The following is a 16,351-nucleotide window of genomic DNA, read 5'->3' as shown; positions in this document are numbered from 1 at the left end:
ATTTTTTTAAAAATAAAAAATATTATTAACATATATTTTAATATAAAATACTATTTAAAAAAAAAGTACAATCACATTTTCAAAAAAACCTCTAAGCATACAAAGCAAGCTAATCACTAAACTGGTGATGGATCATGAAATGAAATATTTGTGTTTAAAGCATTATCAAGACTTAGCTTCTCACATCGCTGTTGCTGCCTAGTATCGTCTTCCACTATTTTCGAGAGCATTCTTTTTTCTAAGCCTTTTGGCATTTTGATGTGCACTGTCTTCAACCATCTTCACAAACCATGCAAATTCAGCTGTATCAGAGATTTAAGCTTCCTGAAGGACTCTGAAATCTTTCCCATGAATTTATTACAGGATAAATCAAGTGTTGTGAGGGCAATTTGAATTTTACTAGAAAAATTCTTGAAAAAAAGTGTCAAGAAATCTAGTTTTTTAAGGTTTCTAAGTGAGGATGGAATTTGACCATCAAACATGTTGCATGAGAGGTCCAACTTGATAAGTTATTAGAGGTTAGCAAAATCAACTGAAATTTTGCAAGTAAAATTATTGAACTAAAAACTTAACATATCGAGTCGGGTAAGGTTGAGAAAGACAATGAGAATATCACCAGTAAAATTGTTGTTTGAGAGATCCAATAGAGAGAGCTGCTCAAGATTTCCTAATGAGGATAAAGCATGACCATCCAAGTTGTTATATCAGAGTTCCAACTCAGTGAGTTGAGTGAGGTTAGAAAACTCATTCAGAATTTGACAAGTAAACTTATTGGTTGAGAGAAACAAGTGACTGAGCTGCTTAAGTTTTCTAAGAGAGAATGGAAGATGGTATTGGTAAAGATGGTATTGCTACCACATCAATTGTGTTTCATTAACAAAAACATCAAGAATTGGACCGAGAAAATACTTGTATAAAAGATCCACGTGCTCGAGTTGCTTAAGTTTTTCAAAAAAATAAAATTTTATTATTGAACTGATTATCTCCGAGTTCTATTAATTAAGGTTATATAATATAATTTATATTATTTTTTAATAAATTCTAACTTAATGAGTTGAGTGATCATACAATATTTGGAGAAGATAGCCATAGGTATGTGTAATCATGTTGAAAGATTAATTAATATAATCAAGTTTTAAGCCTTTAGTTCTTACCCTAATTATAGCTGTAAATCTTGAAATTTTGTTTCAAGTAACTTGCTTTGAAACTTGTAAAGGGGTGTTTTGCCTATGTTTTAATTGGAGTTTTCAAAAGATTTGATTTGTTTTTTTGTTTTTCAATGTTTTAATATATTAATACTAAAAATAAATTTCTAAAAAATAAAAAAATGTTATTTTAATATATTTCTAAAAAAAACATTTGTTATCACTGTTACATACAAAATAAACTTTAAAACAAACTTTTGTCCAGCTCTCGGCAGCAAACTAACCCTATAACACTGCCTCATTGCAAAACCCAAGAAAAGAAAAAGAAAATCAATAGTCAATTTTAGCTAATTTTTATTCATATACATTAATACACATACAAATCGCACATTAACAGACAAATTCCAAAGATTTTTATGATGTTTTTCAGTTGTTTTTTTGTTATTAATAACAATGTTATTTTGATTTAAAAAAGACAGAAGAAAGAAAAATCATTTTGACACGAGTTGATTTGACAAACCATGACCCGAGTTGGTCAGTAACTATGGTTATCAATGCAAACAAAAAAAAAAGTTTCTGTAAATATAAATCAAACTTGTACACAACCTTTGATGGCACAAGACACTGCTCTAGTCCAGATACGCAAGATGGTAAATACACACAGACAGAGACAATGGCCATGGGATCAAAAAGATGTCAACTTCAGCACAAAACAGAGAGTACAACAATAACTTATCCTCCAGTGCGTTAATCTGTTGTGGCAAGGGCTGATTGCAATACATCTTCGAGATACTTCTCGGCAGCAGCATACTGCCTTTTCTTGTCCTCAATGGCTAAAGTAGCTAAAGCTTTATCCTGGAGTAACAAAAAAGGAATGCATAAACCATCTTCTGTCCAGAAATGAGCGAGCTTAAATGCATGATAAAGATATCATATCAATCCGTGCATAGAATTACCGGAGGCAAGTCCTGATAACTCCTCAAAGTATCCACGATGGGTTTTGTCTTCTTCTCCAAATCTTGTCTGTGCTCAGCCATTTCTACCAGCATCCCATGGCTAATGTCTTGGGTGTAGCCCACACGATTAAGAAGTGCCTGCACGATAAGTGGATAATGTAAGACACACATTCAGTAACTTCCAATAACTAAAGCAAGCACAAAATTAGTCATCACTAAGGACAACCTATAACACGCAAGGAATTGAAAATGCTCATCAGCCTTAAGATCTTGAAGAAAAGATTACGTAGATGCCGGCCATGAAAGTCGAGATGGAACTCCTTTGCTTGATAATTAATACATAGGTAATCACTAATAATGTTTATCAAGGATAACAGATGGCAGTTTTGACTTTCATTATTACGTCTAAGTAAATTTTTTCCTGATGATAATAACAAAGAACAATTACCTTGTAGTTAGAGTACTGCTGCAAATATTGTCGCTCCTTTGATGCCATAACTGCTAAATTTGTCTTCCAATTCTCCATCTGAGCCTCGCAAGGAGGTATATCATCCTCTAGTTGTGCAAGTGTTCTAACAGAGAAGATCCAGAAAATAAGAAGAAAGATGAGCAGCAAAATAGATTGAAAGATGTGAGATCTGAAGCTGTTATAGAACAGAACTTATAATGTACTCAAAAGAGAAATCGAAGTCAAAGTTTTTATAAAGCACCTTTTTAAATAGGTAAGCCTGGCTATTGCCTTCCGTGTGTAATCAAGGAGAATTTTGGACTCCTTCTGTACTTTAGCTCTCTTCTCTTCTACTCCAGTCTTTCTTAAAGAAAGATCCCCCATTGCTACAAGAAAACTATTTGCATTTCTCCAGTTTAAACTCGTGACATTAAAAGACAAGAACAAAGATGCAAGTTAGTATCTAGAATGGCATCCCACCTGCTTAGTTCCGTGTCTCTTATATTCAAAAAGTTTGCTACATTTGCAAGAACTTGAGCTGATGAAACCACATTCGAGGGCAAACTCTCCTGTGCTAGTCCCACATTCTCCAGTATCTCTCTAATCCTTGCAGCTAGAGCCATGAAATTAACAAAATATTGCATCAAAGAAAAGTAAATGTACAATTCCAGATAAAATTTCACCCGGGAAAATCTTTTTCTCAGAAAAAAGAAACAGTAGTGGTCATTTGTATAAAGATGAACCATCACCTTTATAAGAATCATAAAACATGAGTATTACTAAAATCTGAAACTAGAAGAACCCATGTAATCAAATTATTGAAGAGAAAAAACATCCTATGTCAAACAATGGCTTCCAAAGACAAGAAATTAAAAATGTTCACGGGAAAGGAAGGCTATATTCAACAAGAAACCAAGCGCCCCAACAAAAGAAGAGAAATCAATCTATCGTCATCATTCTCAAACAATCATATTTCATACACATCAAAATCAAAACCCAACACAAGAAAACATAAACCCAATAAGCCAAACCAAACGCACACAGACAACAAAATCCAAAGACAAGACCTTGTGCATGATACTCCACAGCTTTCTGGCGAAAATCATTCGCAACAATGTTGGCAGCCTGTGTTTTCGCTTGCGAAGCAGTAGCTAAATTATATAAATGAGCAATGCTGCGTGGCGTATATTCGAATTCAGGAACATCTTTCCCTGCTGCATCAAATTGTGAGGCAAGCCACGCCTTCACTTCTGCAATTCTACCAGCATCATTACCACCACTCTTCGCCTCATTCACCGACATATTATCAACTCCAGAAATTAAATCACTCATATTTAATCTTTTTCTTTCTTTTTATGGGGTTTCCTTAAATTACACCACAAAACCTACACGAACAAAAGATGTACCAAAAAAGTTAACTTTCATAGATCCCATTATAGAACTCAAGCCCTAAAAATTGATTCAAACCATCTGGGCCGTTTTTATTTAGCTTAATATTGATAGAAACTCAATCATTTGTACTTAACTTCCAAATTGCACTATTTCTCCTAAAAATTACAGTTTAACCAAAATCTGACATGAAATAACTGATTCAAAGTGTAAGGAAGAAAGACCCTTAAAAGGAAAAGGTGAAACAGATCTCGAGAGAGAGACTGACCTTCGTTTGGCACCGAGTTGGATCAGTTTGCAAACAGCATTGGAGGCTTTAAAAGAGCGAACTTTACGGAAGAAGAAATCCGGGGAGAAATAAGTAACCAAAAATTATCTTTTATGAAGTCGCGAGAAATTTCAAATCTAAAAACTCGAGTGAGGTCCTGAGGAGTGGGAAAGAAGCCGGCATGTGGGGAGAACTGGAAATTCGAAATTTGGAAGGGCTAAAATCGTCTGGTAATCATGTTGCTTGGAGTTGGAAATCATTCAAATCACTCCCCTTACTTTTAATTTTTCTTTTATCTTTGTTACTCTTTCACTTTCTTTTAAAGACAAAGGGAGAAGGGTATAAATTATTTAATAATATCTATTAAAAAAAAACCCCATTAGATTTGAAATCTAATGTTAATCTTGTAATTCTTAAAATCAAATATCAATTGGCAAACTTTTATTAAGAAAACAACTTAATCTTAGCTTCAAACTTTTTTCTTAAGAAAAAACACCGACTTTCTTACCGCGTGCTTGATTTATTAGCGATAAAAGTGTCGTGTGATAATGTCAAACTCAAATCTATTATACAGATAACTTCTCAGAGATACTGTCCAATGTTTGATCAATGATTTTATGAAAATACATAGTACTCGACAGGGGATTACTGTAGGTAAAACATACCTAAAATTGAAAAATAAAAGCTGAATCATCTGCTTAAACTTTTATGGATGTGAATGACGGGACATCTAGAATGGATTTGGGTAGATGAGGAGGTTGTTCAAAGGATACTTTGGCAAGATTTATTTTCCAGTACTGATCCAAGAACTGTACGCTGGTGCCCTCCATGGAGTCTGAGTGAGCTTAAATCAATCCAATGCAACATGAAGCCTAACAACTCAATCTGGGTAAGAGGCATTTCTTTTCAGCCTGAGAGATACTTCTCAGGGAACTTGGAACTTCGTTCGTTAGTTGTCCATGCCCGCACAACAGTCAATTTACCTACTTCTTTACTTAGTGATGATAGAGTGTGTCAGCTCTTTCGCGAATCGGCCGATGGCCGAGGCCGAGTGTCTTTCAAGACACCCTGGAGTACAGTTGCTGTAATGGCTGCAGCATTTGCCATCCGTCTAAGCACTCTTCAGACCTGGTACACAATATCCCCTTGAAAGCATGGATGTTGCCGAGCAGTTTCTGGATATAATCTATGTGAATTGTTGATTGGAAGGGAAGATTTTGGCCAAGATTTGATGGCGGCTTAAGGAGTGATCAAGATTCTTGGATGGATAATAAATGATTTTGAAGAATTTAATGTAATTTGTTATTTTACTATGTATGAACATGATGGATTTTCATAGGTAGAAACATCATTAATTTGATGATTGATGCAAGTGTGATCATACCATAAGAACTCGTTGAAACTACCTGTAATAATATTAGGATACATTACACCAATCAATCAAATGTACAAAGCAGTGCATATCAGAGACTTAAATTCTTGAACTGATCATCCAGGCAAGCTCCTCGTCATTGTATTACTCTATCACCGTTCACAAAAATTGAATCGAATTCTTTGATCTGATCATCCATCAAACTGTTAGCACACAGAGGTAGGTTCACATATATTGCCTTAACCGTGGCTACATAATACCCTTTTTATTTTTTTTATTTACGTAAATGGCTGGCCAACTTGCATGTATCACAACTAATCTCACGGTTCACTGAACATCCTATAAGTACAATAAACATGTAAAGCACCGCGAGGGTGACAGACGTACACAGTAAAACTTGAAACCGGGTGCAAAGAAAGAGAACAAGTCCTTCCCACCACTAGACTAACACCTCAAATACAAAATTGACCTTTAATTCAGGACCATTTAGCATTGGGGTCCAATTATTTTTAAAATAAAAATTAATTTTTTTAACATTAATTGTTTTTTTTTAGTTTTTTATATAAATATCAATAAAAATAATAAATTATTATTTTAATATATTTTCAAAATAAATTTTAAAAAATAACATTTAATTTCAACATAACAAATTATTTTTCCATGAACAATCTTAAATGCAACAGAAAGTGCCTCTCTAAAGACCGGACTATTATCCAAACGTATCAATGGGGCAAGGGACTGCCTTAAAGAGTCAAGAATCGATGTCAAAGAAGTAACTGGTCAGTCTTTGTTTTTTCTTTATTATTATTTAATGTGAGGTATCCAACTTATATTCAAATAAAATGTAATAAAATTTTCTTAGCATTGATTTCAACCCATAAAATCAATCAAAACAACGAACCTCTAATCTCTTAAAGTTAAGGATAATGAGATATCTTTTTGTTAATTTTCAACAGTTATAAATTTCTAACAAAATCACTAGCTACGCTGGAAAGTTTTATGGAATTTGATAAAAATTATATGACTATGTTGTTGACCATTGACCATTATAGATAGGATCATTGACAAAATAAGTTTATTAAAAAATTCTATCTAAAATTCTAGATAGTTGGATAAAAATTACACAATTATATCACTAACTATTATAAATAGAATTCACGATGGACTAGAATTTCATAGAAAAATTTCATCTATTGATTTTGGGGGTCATGGAAAATTTTAGATGTAATTGAAAATTTCAAGTTTTAATTATAAATAAAATTATTGATGAAATTTAAAAAATTAAAACAAAATATTAAAAAATAGAATTAAAAAAATAGATTTTTTACAAAAAGAATTGGAAAATATAAAATATGCTGGTTTCTGAAATTGATGTTGGTTAAAATAGTAAATTAGAAATAATTTTAGCTAACAATGAGTAGTGAAAACAAAAAATTTAGATAAATTCCTCGTCATTCTAATAATTTCTTTTATTATTATTAATTTTTAATTTTTTTTACGTGATCTTTCATTACTTGATTTTATTTATATATAGAAAATTAAAAAATTCAAATATATCAGACGATAATGTTGTCAATCCTGGTATAACCCATGACAAGGTAGGGAGCGGTTTGTTATTTGCCATTACAAAATGTTAGCTTGTTAATAATTGATCACTCTTTGATTTTTTTGGCTAATTTGTTTTCTGGGTTTGTTCATCTTCTTTCTTTCTGGGTTGGTACCAAAGTTTTCGTTCCATTCCAAGCACCTGAATTAAAAAACACTCAACAATACAAGACATGTTTGCTAAGATGGTGAGTGAGTTTGTTCTGCTAATTTTTTGTAAATGTATAAATTCAAGTTCAAATCAATATTTTAGAACTAATTAAAAGAGAGGTTTAAGTAATCTAGATGATGTGCTTAATGTTTAGAAAAAGATTGGTACGAGAATATCATAAATATTAAACTTAAGAAGAAAAAAGAGAAAAAACGAAAGTTAATGCTTGACCGTAATGTAAAGAACTTAGAAAGTGCAATAGATTATGCTTCTTTTTTTTGTGATTTTTAATAGTGGATTTGCCTGCATTTGATATTTTTTTTTAGTATTTTGTTTATAATTTTAATATGTTGATGTTAAAAAAATTATTATAATATTTTTAAATAAAAAATATTTTTAAAAATTAATTTATATCACAATAACAAACACTCACTAATATAAATGTGTTTGGTCATGAATTGTTTTTATAAAAATATATTTTGATTAAAAATATATCAAATAATTTTTTTTAAACTTATTTTCAGTATTTATATACAAGTTTAAACATATTTTGAAAAGCATTTTTAAAAGTAATGTAAATATCATATCAATTATTATAGAGTTTATTTGTTTTTGTGTTTAAAAGGTGTTTTTGAAAAAATAATTTTTTTTCATTTTTTTCTTGGTTTTAAATTATTTTTAGGTGATTTTAAATCATTTTAATATGTTATTATAAAAAATAAATTTTAAAAAATAAAAAAATATTTCAATACATTTTTAAATAAAAAATATTTTTAAAAACAATTGATATCACACAACATCATAATATTTCATATGTTAATAGTGCACGAAATTAACCATGGAATGGTTTTATCTTTTCTTCTTTATTTTTTCTTCTCGTTTGTTTATGTTAATTTAATATAGTAATCATCCATTTTTCATAAGGTTTATAATTCCACCATGCCTGGACTAAATCGGTCAATCAGAGGCAAACCATGTGCGCAGCGCTTTTATATTTGCCAAAGACACATTCCTAGACTTGCTGGCATTTGGTTATTGTAGCATATTTCAAAATATAAAAATTTATTTTAAAATTAGAATTAGAGGCAAACTATTTTTTTTCAATTGACATTCTCCCTCAATTTTACCCTTTAAAAATTTAACTTATTATTTTAAAAAATTTCATCTTAAATATTTATTTTAAGTCAAATAATGTTTTTTATATTATCTAAATTATCTTTAAATATATTAAGTTAAGTAAGTTATGTCATATCAATTTTCATGTGGTTCAAATTTTTTCTACTAAAATAAATAATAAAAACATCTAAATATTATTTTTATATAAAAAATTCAATTCAATAACAGCAAACCAGTAATCTTTTGCAAACCTAATGTGCAAAGGGGCGAGGTGTGCTGGAAAGTCCAGTGTACCAGTTTTCCTCTGTTCTCATCCTTTTTCATGGAATTAGACCAAACAAGGCAGAGCCGTGCGATTATGTATCACACGTTTTAGGAATTGACGGGTCGACACCATGCCACGTAATAATTATGGCATGGCTAGGAAACCATTACTTCTCGAACGGGGTGGTAGGGAATATAATAATATTATTTTTTAAAGTATTTTTTATTTTAAAATATATAAAAATAATATTTTTGGCGTCCCTACATTAAAATAATTTAAAAATATATTAATTTTAAAAAAATTCAAATTCTTTTAGAAATACTTTTAAAATGCACTGCCAAACCCTATCCTCATCCAAAAAAACATAATATTAAAGTCTATTCATTTATTTGTTCAGTTTCCTCCTTCCAAGGGTCACAGCTAACGTGATTTGCGGGTGGCATCAGTCAGTCAGGGTCTCCCTTCCGGTCCAAATTTCCAAGTATCTGAATAAGAAAAATCTAACAATACCACAAAGTATTTGTTCTAAGATTTCTTCTTAAATGTATAAATCCAAAGACCAACTTTTTTTTTAAAAAAAAGATTTATTTTAGATGATGTGATTAATGCTTTGGTACGAGAATGTCATAAATAGTAAACTTTAAACAAAACAAGAATAGAAAAAAAAAATGTAAAGAACTTCAAAACCGTCTGGGAGAGCGATATATGTATATTATTTAGATGGTTTTCAAGAGTGTGTTTGTCTTGAAAAAATATATAATTTTTTTGTGTTCTTTTAATAATTTTTATGTATTTATGTTAAAAATAAAAAAATATTTAAATTAATTTTTTTTAAAAAAATATTTTTAAAAACACCATACACCACAATACAAAACACACACTTAATATAGTTGATTAAAATACATCAAATAATATTTTTTTATACATATTTTTGGCATTTATGCATTAAAATTATCTAAAATCACATGAAAAATATAAAGTTGTTGTTTTGAAAAGTATCGGCCAGTAAGAAACAAACCAAGTCCATGGAAATGGAAAACTATAATAAGACTTCAGAATTTTTAACCTGGATAGTATAGTTTAACTATCTGATTCTAAATTTATTTTTTAAAAATTATTAATTTAAATTTTACAAACCTTGAAACTTTGATGACTATTAACTTTAAAACTTATAAAATTAATCAAAATATATGTAAACTAGTACAAATATCTATATTAATAATAAAAACAAATCTTCAGGATTTTGAAGAGGTTGGTGTAATGGAGAACACACCCACAATACAACTTGTTGCAAGTATAGAGGATTACACTACAGTTTACTCTCGATACATTTTCTCTGCCAAGTCATCGATACATTGCCCAAAATACAAGTTGATGATGAGGGATTGACCCGGCAGTGCACATCGTGAAAGTTTTGCTCCCTATAAAAGGGAAGCCAAGAGGAAGAGTTGGCATTGATTATAGCTGCTGCATTCTCTCTCTAGCTTATTGTTTCATCTCTGAATTCCTGCATGGCTAAATCCTGTGCATCTCATAAAACGTCTTCCATGATTTCCATAGTTCTGCTTGCAGGACTGTTAATGAGTTGCCTACATATAACAGGTCTGGCTTCCTCCGTCTCTCATACAAACATGCGCGCAACACTTTCACATTCGCCAAAAACTCATTCCTAGACTTGGTAGTATTTAGTTATTGTGCCGGACAGATGAGACGGAGACAATGAGTTATTTTTGAAATTATAGAAAATATTCACTTCAAAATTATCTTAAAAACTATTTATTTGATGTCACCGTATCTGTCTCTTCGACCAACACATCTTCATCTCTTTTGAACCTGCTCAGTCTGTCTTGAGATACTAATCAAATACAGCTTTTAAATGACTGCAGGTGCTCAAATGGGAGTTTGTTATGGAACACTTGGTGATAATTTACCATCGGAGCAAGAAGTAGTAGATCTTTTCAACCAATACAATATACGAAGAATGAGAATCTATGATCCAAACCCAAGAACTCTCCAAGCTCTTGGAGGCTCCAGCATCGAGCTCATGTTAGGTGTTCCGAATTCTGACCTTCCAAGCATTTCTTCCAGTCAAGCCAATGCAGATGCATGGGTGCAAAACAATGTGCTCAAATACAGTAATGTCAAATTCAGATACATTGCGGTTGGAAATGAAGTGAAACCGGGTGATGATTTTGCTCCAGCTCTTTTCCCTGCCATGCGAAACATTCAGAACTCAGTTTCTGCTGCTGGCCTAGGGAATCAAATCAAAGTCTCCACTGTTACCTTCGCTGCCGCACTTGGCGAGTCCTACCCTCCATCACGAGGCGTTTTCAATGCAGAATACCACTCACTTCTGGCGCCTATTATTAGCTTCTTGGTCAGCAACCAGTCGCCATTTCTCGTGAACTTGTACCCTTACTTCAGTATCGCAGGAAAGAATGACATTCCTCTTAATTATGCACTTTTAGTACCTGATCCATCTGCCACAGTATCCGATCCACCATTTGAATACCACCACCTTTTTGCTGCTATGGTGGATGCTGTTTACTCTGCACTTGAAAAGGCTGGTGGGGGTTCATTGGAGATCGTCGTATCGGAGAGTGGTTGGCCCTCGGCAGGAGGGGGACCAGAAACCAACATTGATAATGCAAGAACATACAACACAAACCTGGTTCAGCAAGTGAAGAATGGCACTCCAAAGAGACCCGGAAGGCCTATCGAAACTTACATCTTCGCAACTTTCGACGAGAATCAGAAACAACCGGAATACGAGAAATTCTGGGGGCTCTTTCTTCCAAGTAAACAGCCCAAGTACCAAATTCAACTTGACTAGAAGCAGCATAAAAAGTGTATCAGGGGAAGAAGCCAGGCCATTTGTCTTGTGCAAGAAACATCATATTTCTAATTAATATAGGTTCATATAGCATCATATTTTCAACTTTATGAAGGAATAATGGTTTGTTTAAGTCTTATGAATATCATTATATAGCCTTGTAAATCCAACATCTCATGGGAAGGTAGACTTCACACTTGAATATTTTGTTGGCTGAAACTTAAAAAGCAGAATAATATAAATTATATCTATACCACCTCATTCTATCTTATAGAGCCCATGTAAATTTCAAGCTACAAAAAACTTTCCCTTAAAGGGTGAATTAGCAAGATACACAGAGCAAATTGTACCATAATATATAGTCATCAATGACAAAACATGAACAGTGATAGCCCTGAAAATATTGAAGGCAAATTTTGTCATAGCAAATGAAAAATTGGCCATGACCATGAAGCAGCATAATAATTCAGATCCAACTCTATCATACGTGAAGAAACTGAACACTGACATGTTCAGTTGTAATGCTGAATGATCAGACATACCCAGAGTTTCATTACAAGCTTAACACAGGCCAAATTTTACATTGAGGATTCACCGACTCTTTTTCCCATGACAACTTGGTGACTGAATGAGAAGATACACACTTGATTCCACACACACTTGATTCCACCCAAAAAGAAAAAAAGGAAATACAGATAAGAAAAAGAATAAAGTAATTAGCTACGGACTTCACAGATTGAAAAGAGTTCTACCAGCGCAGCAATGAGATTTGCAAGTTATCCTCTCAAACGCTCTTCAATCAGATATGGAAGGGTCATTAGAAATTCCTTGTAAGAGTTTTTCTTTGAAGGCCTTGAGTGACCTGATCTTGGAGTTGCTTCAGTGTCTTGTTTGAACCGCTGAGTGACTGAGTAAGAAACATTTTAGTTGAAAATCCTTTGTTATTTTCCTCTAGCGTTTGAATTACCAATTTATGCTGAAAATTAAATGCTGACATCTCAGTAATGTCCGTTTATGCTTAAAGAGGGATTCTGGGAAGCACCAGTGCTCTTTCTTCTAATGCCAAACGTATCACCATTATATGTAGACCAAAGTGAGAGTGCATTCTTATATGGCAAGTTCTGGTCAAGGCATGAATCTTGAAATCCTACTCGTTGTTTTGGTGTGCTCATCGACCTTGCCTTTAACTTTGCAGATTGTGTTGCAGCCATGTAAGTTGGAAAAACTGGAGAATTTGGCAACGAATTACCATCGCCTGCCAAACTTGGTCGTGCGCGGCCAAATGATCTTCTGGGGACGGACATTGGTGAGTTCAATCCTTCTATGAAATCTTGTTTTTGAGTACTTCTGGTCTTAACTTGTGCTGGGCTGAATACATCACCAGTAAACAGATTAGAGATGGACGTTGATTTCAAATTCTCCATCTTTTCTCTATTAAAGGCCTCTTTGTTTGACCATCGTTCCATCTGATGACTCTGTCTACCACTTTCCTTGGCGAGTAGCAATTCTTCCAGTAGACTATTCCCTCTCTCCTGAAAAGTTAATGTTGTAGAATTCGAATGTGAGAAGAAAAGGGCTAGTGCTTAATTTGGTTTTCAGTAGACAGAAAAAGTCTGTTTCTTAATTTTCGTTTCCCTGTTGCAGGCTGTAGAAAAAGAGAGAGCAGTTGACAAGGGAATTTAAGAGAAAACTACCCGGTGGGAGAATGAGTATTTCATCATTCGCTCTCTTTTAATGTTAGCTTCTTGCTTTTTTAACCACAGAGCTTCCACATCTTCCTTTGAAAGCATACTATAATCCCAACTTCTTTGGCTGTTGAATTCATGCTGCCCACGAAAAAAAAATTGAATGGATCAAGCAGCAGAATTCAGCATCCTACATAAATTTGAATATGCAGCCTTTTTCATGTCAATCAGGTATTAGATTTTACCATGTGTACTGGTTGATTATCTTTTTTATGGTTCTTCCCCTGAACAGAGAAATCAAGGATAGTGTTAAATCACATAGAGCTCAGTCAACGGTATGTATTTTCAATCTCTGAAGAGACAAATATCCTCTACGGGATAGAAAAGAAAATGGCTTCTTAAAAATCATTTCGGTCGCTGTAGAATCCCATTCTTGCTATAATTTTTCTTTCGACTACGCTCTTTAGAACATTTATCGAGACCAAGAAACATAAAAACTTGATTCGAATAAACTTTCATACCTTCTTTTTTTCCTTCTCTGCCAACTCCTTATTTGATTTGAAGAGCTGTGAAGTCATCTCTCCTACCTTATTTTCCTTCTCTCGCACCTCTTTCTTTGACTTGACAACCTGTTTATTGTCACTGTTTCTACAGAATCCATCTGCAGTGGCAATATCTTTTGACTGGACCTCTGACAGCATCTTTGCTTTTGATGGCAGATGCTTCAATTTGATGACTGCTTGGCGTCTCACAGCTCGTCCACGAACAATGGCTTGAAGCTTTACCAATCCCTTCAGTGCTCGCAAAGCTTTCCTTGCCTGTTTCAATCCCATTTAAAACCCAAATCACGAAGTGCAGCATGTTTTTTTAGAGAGCCATTAGTTTCACAGCTTTACTCAATTCACAATAGTGCCAGAACTGCTTGAGCTTAAATTCGAATCAATACTGAAAACTATAGCATCTTCATTCTTTCTTCACAGAAGTTCCAACCAAAATAGTAGCAAACCACTCGGAACATAAGAAATAGGCTGCAGAAAGTGCTTTTTACTAATTTAATGCGTGAATTAAGAGAGGCACAACATGAATTTTCCATGTTGGAAATTTTCAAATGATTGAAACGTTCTCTCAGCAACATTCTCAAATCCTAGTGGTGTATTATTTCCTTGTAGAATGACTTCAAAGTTCAAATTGTGATTTGAATTTTCCAATCTTCTTAATCAAAATCTCGTCTATAAATAATTTTTGCATACACAAATCATAAAATGATCTCCCTTGAAGTACTACAAAAAGGCATTATCTTAGAGAATTAGAGAAATAGCACTCTAACACCCATCTGCAGCGTCAACAACAACATATATGAACTCAGGAAGTTCTAAGAATATATAGCATAACCCACAATAAAATCAAGATGAAAAAGGAAGGAGTTCTGTGGTGAAGAAGAGCAAAGATATCAGAGAGCTCACAAGGTATGCACGGAAGGCGCTTTGTATCTTAATGGCAGCCAAAGTTTCAACTCCCTTGGTGAAAAGATGGGAAGACTGTGAAGCACCTGTGAGCCGGACAACCTCAGCTGCAGCATGAGCTGCAGCAACAGCAGCCTCAGCTGCAGCTGCTGTTGCAAGGGCAACAGTCAAAGCATGCTTCTTCTGCGTTTCTGTTGCTTCACTGACTGATCTCTCTGGTGCTGGAAGTGCAGGGCATTGTTTAACCTTAAGCCCTCCAAGAACCCATTTCCACCTCTTTGACTTCTGAAATGGTTAAGATTAAGCAGACAAAATTAACTAGAAAGAAATGCAAAATCCCCAGTTAAGAAACCAAAAAAGTTTATTAAAAAAAACCTTTTCTGCTTTTGTTTTTTGCTCAGAGACAAAAAGCCTCCTCACCCAACCAAACCAGCACCTCTTCTTTGCCATTGAAGATGTGTGAAATCAATCACTATACCAAAACTCATCAAACACCATCTTCTTGTGTTCAAGTAAACCTGAAATTTCGGCAAGAAAACACTAACCCTTTACCAAATTTATAAAGAACAGTCAAAAGCAACATCTATTAACAGGAAAAATTAGGGGGGGGAAGGGAAGCAAACGCTTAAAACACCAAGCATGGATTATTTATTCTAAGAAAATGCACTAGCAAACAAAACCAATATATCCATTTCATGTCTCACCCTCTGACATCAGATTCAGTTACCTCCCTTCTTTTTATTTCACTTTTTCTCAGTTGACACTTACAGTTGAAGACTTAAAAAACAGTATCTTGAACAAATTCTGGAAGCTGTTACATCTAACTCAGAAATGCAAAACTGGGCACTTGACCAGTTACAGAACTGGTAAGAAACCAAAAAACAAACACTAGTGCCAAGAATCTTACCTCTTGCAGCAATATTAAAAAGCACAAGAAGAGCACACCATTGGTCTGAATTGAACCTTGAAACAAGATTGAATCTTGAAACCTTATAAAAGTTCAAGATTTCCTAGAACTCGTGGTGTAAAAATAATAACTCAAGAAAGCAGATTCCAATGTGGTTGAAATGGGGATTTAATTCTTTGTTGAAGTGGCTGTTTTCAAGGGTTTATCATCATCATCATCATCAACAACAACAAACAACAGCAACAATTAAGCACTAGGAGAAGTAAAACTATATAAGGAAAGGTTCCAGTCTCTCCACTGATCTGGCATATAATGCAGGTGCTTAGTGAAATGAGTGATTACTTGTAAGAAAGTATGATCAACCTCATCGGGTCCCACTCTCCAACTGTCATTTCTTACAACTGCCGCTGAAACATTCCAATGTCTGTTTTAGTATATTTTTATTCATAAGTTTTTTTAAAATATTTTTTATTTAAAAATATATTAAAATAATATATATTTTTATTTTTTTTATTTATTTTTTAATATTAATATATTAAAATAATTTAAAAACTGAAAAGATTAATTTGAAATTAAAAATTAAAAAAATATGGTTAAACCTCAATTTTTGGATACCACCTAATGAAATTACTCATGTTGCCTTTTGTAAATGTGTTCATATAAAATGGAAAACTTTCACAAGTGATAATGGTAGTTTTTTATTCTTCTTCTTCTTCTTTTTTTGTGTTTGAGAAGTAATTTTTTTATT

At 33.2% G+C, this 16,351-nt stretch overlaps 3 protein-coding genes across 5 annotated transcripts; 1 reads left to right on the top strand and 2 right to left on the bottom strand.

Annotated features, from left to right (window-relative positions):
• Window positions 1-1,693: 1,693 nt before the first annotated feature.
• On the bottom strand, window positions 1,694-4,483 carry AUG1 (HAUS augmin-like complex subunit). Its single transcript, XM_011029034.1, has 7 exons — window positions 4,207-4,483; window positions 3,617-3,934; window positions 3,030-3,162; window positions 2,812-2,946; window positions 2,550-2,673; window positions 2,102-2,239; window positions 1,694-2,000 (listed from the first exon to the last, which is right to left on the bottom strand). Exons 2-7 carry the CDS (start codon window positions 3,879-3,881, stop codon window positions 1,893-1,895), a joined length of 903 nt encoding a protein of 300 aa, XP_011027336.1. The 5' UTR covers window positions 3,882-3,934; window positions 4,207-4,483; the 3' UTR covers window positions 1,694-1,892.
• Window positions 4,484-10,177: 5,694 nt separating this feature from the next.
• LOC105127655 (glucan endo-1,3-beta-glucosidase, basic isoform-like) lies at window positions 10,178-11,797 on the top strand. Its single transcript, XM_011029030.1, has 2 exons — window positions 10,178-10,317; window positions 10,602-11,797. The coding sequence occupies exons 1-2, from the start codon at window positions 10,227-10,229 to the stop codon at window positions 11,546-11,548; spliced, it is 1,038 nt and encodes a 345-aa protein (XP_011027332.1). The 5' UTR covers window positions 10,178-10,226; the 3' UTR covers window positions 11,549-11,797.
• A 210-nt stretch (window positions 11,798-12,007) lies between these two features.
• On the bottom strand, window positions 12,008-15,936 carry LOC105127654 (protein IQ-DOMAIN 14). 3 transcript variants are annotated; one of them, XM_011029028.1, is made up of 7 exons: window positions 15,604-15,936; window positions 15,072-15,242; window positions 14,697-14,981; window positions 13,755-14,051; window positions 13,479-13,517; window positions 13,243-13,374; window positions 12,008-13,080 (listed from the first exon to the last, which is right to left on the bottom strand). In XM_011029028.1, exons 2-7 carry the CDS (start codon window positions 15,144-15,146, stop codon window positions 12,547-12,549), a joined length of 1,362 nt encoding a protein of 453 aa, XP_011027330.1. In that variant the 5' UTR covers window positions 15,147-15,242; window positions 15,604-15,936; the 3' UTR covers window positions 12,008-12,546. The 3 variants fall into 3 exon arrangements, with proteins under 3 accessions (XP_011027330.1, XP_011027329.1, XP_011027331.1); XM_011029027.1 differs by having other exon boundaries at window positions 15,072-15,214; XM_011029029.1 differs by having other exon boundaries at window positions 13,821-14,051; window positions 15,072-15,214.
• Window positions 15,937-16,351: the final 415 nt, after the last annotated feature.

This window comes from Populus euphratica, unplaced genomic scaffold (genome assembly GCF_000495115.2).
Source record: "Populus euphratica unplaced genomic scaffold, PopEup_1.0 scaffold13.1, whole genome shotgun sequence".
NCBI classification, from domain to species: Eukaryota; Viridiplantae; Streptophyta; class Magnoliopsida; order Malpighiales; family Salicaceae; genus Populus; species Populus euphratica.
Note: the sequence above shows the minus strand (reverse complement) of the source record. Positions and strands in the feature narration are given on the sequence as shown.

Coding starts and splice junctions, on each gene's coding strand:
- AUG1 (XM_011029034.1), bottom strand. CDS start 3,881: ATGAGTGATTTAATTTCTGGAGTTGATAATATGTCGGTGAATGAGGCG. Junction 3,163..3,616: donor TGTGGAGTATCATGCACAAG/GTCTTGTCTTTG, acceptor TCATGGCTCTAG/CTGCAAGGATTAGAGAGATA. Junction 2,001..2,101: donor GTTATCAGGACTTGCCTCCG/GTAATTCTATGC, acceptor TTGTTACTCCAG/GATAAAGCTTTAGCTACTTT.
- LOC105127655 (XM_011029030.1), top strand. CDS start 10,227: ATGGCTAAATCCTGTGCATCTCATAAAACGTCTTCCATGATTTCCATA. Junction 10,318..10,601: donor GAGTTGCCTACATATAACAG/GTCTGGCTTCCT, acceptor AAATGACTGCAG/GTGCTCAAATGGGAGTTTGT.
- LOC105127654 (XM_011029028.1), bottom strand. CDS start 15,146: ATGGCAAAGAAGAGGTGCTGGTTTGGTTGGGTGAGGAGGCTTTTTGTC. Junction 14,052..14,696: donor GCGCCTTCCGTGCATACCTT/GTGAGCTCTCTG, acceptor GGATTGAAACAG/GCAAGGAAAGCTTTGCGAGC. Junction 13,375..13,478: donor ATAATCAACCAGTACACATG/GTAAAATCTAAT, acceptor TTTCGTGGGCAG/CATGAATTCAACAGCCAAAG.